The sequence below is a fragment of the Saimiri boliviensis genome, chromosome 8 (assembly GCF_048565385.1).
Source record: "Saimiri boliviensis isolate mSaiBol1 chromosome 8, mSaiBol1.pri, whole genome shotgun sequence".
NCBI classification, from domain to species: Eukaryota; Metazoa; Chordata; class Mammalia; order Primates; family Cebidae; genus Saimiri; species Saimiri boliviensis.
The window spans coordinates 9920762-9924275 of record NC_133456.1 but is presented as its reverse complement, the minus strand read 5'-3'; the positions used below and the strand labels follow the sequence as shown (position 1 = coordinate 9924275).

General features: G+C 47.8%; 1 protein-coding gene across 1 annotated transcript; it reads left to right on the top strand.

Annotated features, from left to right (window-relative positions):
• The first annotated feature begins 1588 nt into the window (after window positions 1-1588).
• Window positions 1589-3036, top strand: IQCF3 (IQ motif containing F3). The gene is made up of 3 exons (XM_003936611.4): window positions 1589-1657; window positions 1830-1877; window positions 2583-3036. The coding sequence occupies exons 1-3, from the start codon at window positions 1640-1642 to the stop codon at window positions 2979-2981; spliced, it is 465 nt and encodes a 154-aa protein (XP_003936660.1). The 5' UTR covers window positions 1589-1639; the 3' UTR covers window positions 2982-3036.
• Window positions 3037-3514: the final 478 nt, after the last annotated feature.

Below are 3514 nucleotides of genomic sequence, written 5' to 3'. Positions count from 1 at the left end.
TGAGCCTGGGAGGTGAAGGTAGAAGTGAGCCGAGATCACATCACTGTACTCCAGCCTGGATGAGGGACTGTGTCTCAAACACGCACGCACACACACACACACACACACACACACACACACTAACAGCTATCATGAGCATTCTTAGACACATAAGAGATAATAACAAATCAATGAAACAAGCATAGTGTGCTATAAAGAAAAGAATATTCATGGGATGGAAATGACTCTTTACAAGACATAGAAAATCTACCAGAAAGTAGATTAAAAACTATAAGATGCCAAACATAAATGAGCAAGCCTCTTAAAACCCAGCCCAGAACTTGCACAGTCATTCTGCACTATTTCATTGGCCAAAGCAAGTCATGTAGTCGAACTCAAGGCACAGGAAGACATATTCCGTTTCCTTACAGGGAGAAACTGACACAAAAAGGTGGAATATAGTATAGAAAATATTAGAAACTTAGAGGATCAATCTATGATTTGATGAATAGGGTTCCCTTCAGTACCTAGTTTATTGAAAGTTTTTAGCATGAAGAGATCTTGAAGTTTATTGAAAGCCTTTCCTGCATCTATTAAGATAATCACATGGTTTTTGTTTGCAGTTATGTTTATCTGATGAATGACATTTTATTGATTTGCATATGTTGAACCAAACTTACATCCCAGGGATGAAGTCTACTTGATCATGGTGGATTAGCTTTTTGATGGGCTGTTAGATTCAGTTTGCAAGTACTTTGTTGAGGATTTTTGCATCAATGTTTGTCAAGGATATTGACCTAAAGTTTTGTTGTTGCCAGGTTTGGGTATCGGGATGATGCTGACCTCATAGAATGAGCTGGGGAGGAGTCTCTCCTCCTCAATTTTTTGAGAATTGTTTCCGTAGGAATGCCGCAAGCTCTTCTTTGTACATCTGATGGAATTCAGCTGTGGATCCTTCTTGTCCTGTGCTTTATTTGGTTGGCAAGCTATTTACTACTAATTCCATTTCAGAGCTCATTATTAGTCTGTTCAGGGAATCAGTTTCTTCCTGCTTCAATCTTGGGAGGGTGTATGTGTTTAGGAATGTATCCATCTCTTCTAGGTTTTCAAGTTTGTAGGCATAGGGATGTTCATAGTAGTCTCTGATGGTTATTTTTTATTTCTGTGGGATCAGTGGTAACATCCCTATTGTCATTTCTAATTGTAAATGTCTCATAAAAACATCTACATTAAAATTTAAAACACCTTAATGTAAAAGGTAGACCGGAATCTCAGAAAAACCTATGATCCTGGATGGAAAAGCACTTCCTTAGAAAACCACAAAAGCAGAATTGTAAAGGGGCAATGGATTCGAGCATATCAAAATTAAAAATCACTGTGGAAGGAAAGACAACCATGAAAAAAGTTAACAGGCAGATGACAATCTGGGAAAGGATATTCGCACAATTTTTATTCAACAGAGTTGCCCAAGGAATTCAACAGGAGAGCAGGTGTTTGCTCTTTTTCAACCAACTTTGAGCCTGGAAAATGCACCCTGGCCCCTGGTCATAGTTCCCCTTGTGACATCATGGCCATCTCTTTTTCCACCCTTCCTGCCCCTGCCAAGGTCAGGGAGCAGCAACCAGAGGGAGATGATCACCTGAACCACTGCTCCAAAACCATGGGCAGTCAATGCTGTGTAAGACTCAGGCACATACACTCTCCCAGGGGTGGGGAGTTGTCCCATGGCCCAGGGAAGCACTAGGCCACTTCTTAGGACCCAGGCAAAGAATGCGGACCTGGGGCTGTGGGGACTTTGCAGCCAGACTGGTCTTCACCCATGCTCCCCTACATCCACATTCTGATTACAGAAATATGGTCCAGATGAAGATGCACTAGAGAGAGAGAGGCAGCGGAAGGTAGGTGGGGCCCAGGAGGGTGAGAGAATCGCAGATCATTGACTCTTTGACCCCAGAGTTCTTAGAAATGGAGCTCCATCTCCGGTCCCATAGGGGCCAGCTCAGCATTGCCCTCTTATCCCTTCAAGCCCTGCCTCTCCTGGGTGAATTGAGTAAGGTATGGAGACAGATGGTAGAGAGAGGAGGAAACAGCGTGTGCACAGCCACCTGGTGGGTGGGGCTCAGCACAGGAAGTGGAAAGGCCCAGGAGGATGAGGAGGGTCTGAGACACGGTAGTGGGAGTCCACAGAAGTGAGGTGAGGGGAAACCCCAAAGGGCTGCAGCACCACACAAGACATCAGAAGGCAGCATCGTGGGCTGGAGTTTGGATCAGGACACAGGCCATAAATGCAGAGGTTCACTGATTCTCATAAAGATCCTTCAGTTCCTCACACCCTGGTCTTCTGGACCAGAAAGTGTCTCCCCTAGACCCATAAATCCAAGAAGTCCACAGATCAAACATATTCCAGTTTTATAGATGAGGGCACTGCGACTCTGAGAGTGGGCAGTTGTGCCCAGAGCCATGGACAGGACAGAAGTAGAGGACAAACCCCATCCAGGTCTCCTGGGTCCTCAGAACCAGCAGGGGGAGGGCTGATTCTTTGGAGAACAAACTGTGTTTGATGGTGACAAATTCACTGGGAGTCCTCTGCTTTGCTTGGCTAGTTGCTTCTTGCACAACTGCGTCACAGAAAAAGGGTGAAGGCGGCTGGGCAGATCCAGGCCTGGTGGCGTGGGGTCCTGGTGCGCAGGACCCTGCTGGTAGCTGCCCTCAGGGCCTGGATGATTCAGTGCTGGTGGAGGACGCTGGTGCAGAGGCGGATCCGTCAGCGGCGGCAGGCCCTGCTGAGGGTCTATGTCATCCAGGAGCAGGCGGTGGTCAAGCTCCAGGCCTGCATCCGCATGTGGCAGTGCCAGCAACATTACTGCCAAATGTGCAACGCTCTCTGCCTGTTCCAGGTTCCAGAGAGGAGCCTTGCCTTCCAGACTGATGACTTTTTACAGGTCCAATGTGCAGTCCCTTCAAAGCAACCAGAGTTCCACATTGAAATCCTATCAATCTGAAAGGCCTGGGGTGTGGAGAACAGGTTCCACTGCCCCAATAAATGTCTGACCAGGTCGTGTGAGTCTCAGTGATTCCCCTCACCACAGGGACCCTGGGATTCATGCCCCGCTCTTTCTCTCCTTCTCTACCTGGGGAAAGACTTCAGTGCGAGTACCTCCTCCTTCCCCACTCCCTGCCCCAGCAGTGCCTATGGTCCCTATGAGGACTGACAGTGGCCATATGCTGCTGCCTTCACATTCTGCAAATCAGAAATTGCAGCCCAAGGCTGTCCTCATGTGCAGAGCCAGATGTCCCACTCCACAGCCCTGGCATCATTCCTGTCTCCTGAGCTTGGAATTGGAAGGGTACGGGCTTAACCTTCCTGAAGAATCTGGGCACTCTCTTGGAAGACAGTTGTGTCTAAGCCCATGCTCTTTCATTCAGCCACCAGGAGCCAACGGGGGCTTGCACACATTGGGTTTCTATTGCCAAGCTCCTGACAGAAGTCAGGCCATCAGGCCCTTGGAGCACTCTCCTTGGAGCAGTGTTGCCC

Bases quoted from the DNA above. Each gene is read 5' to 3' on its own strand.
- IQCF3 (XM_003936611.4), top strand. The intron at 1,878-2,582 runs GTAGGTGGGGCC...TTGCTTGGCTAG, and splicing joins AGAGAGAGAGGCAGCGGAAG to TTGCTTCTTGCACAACTGCG.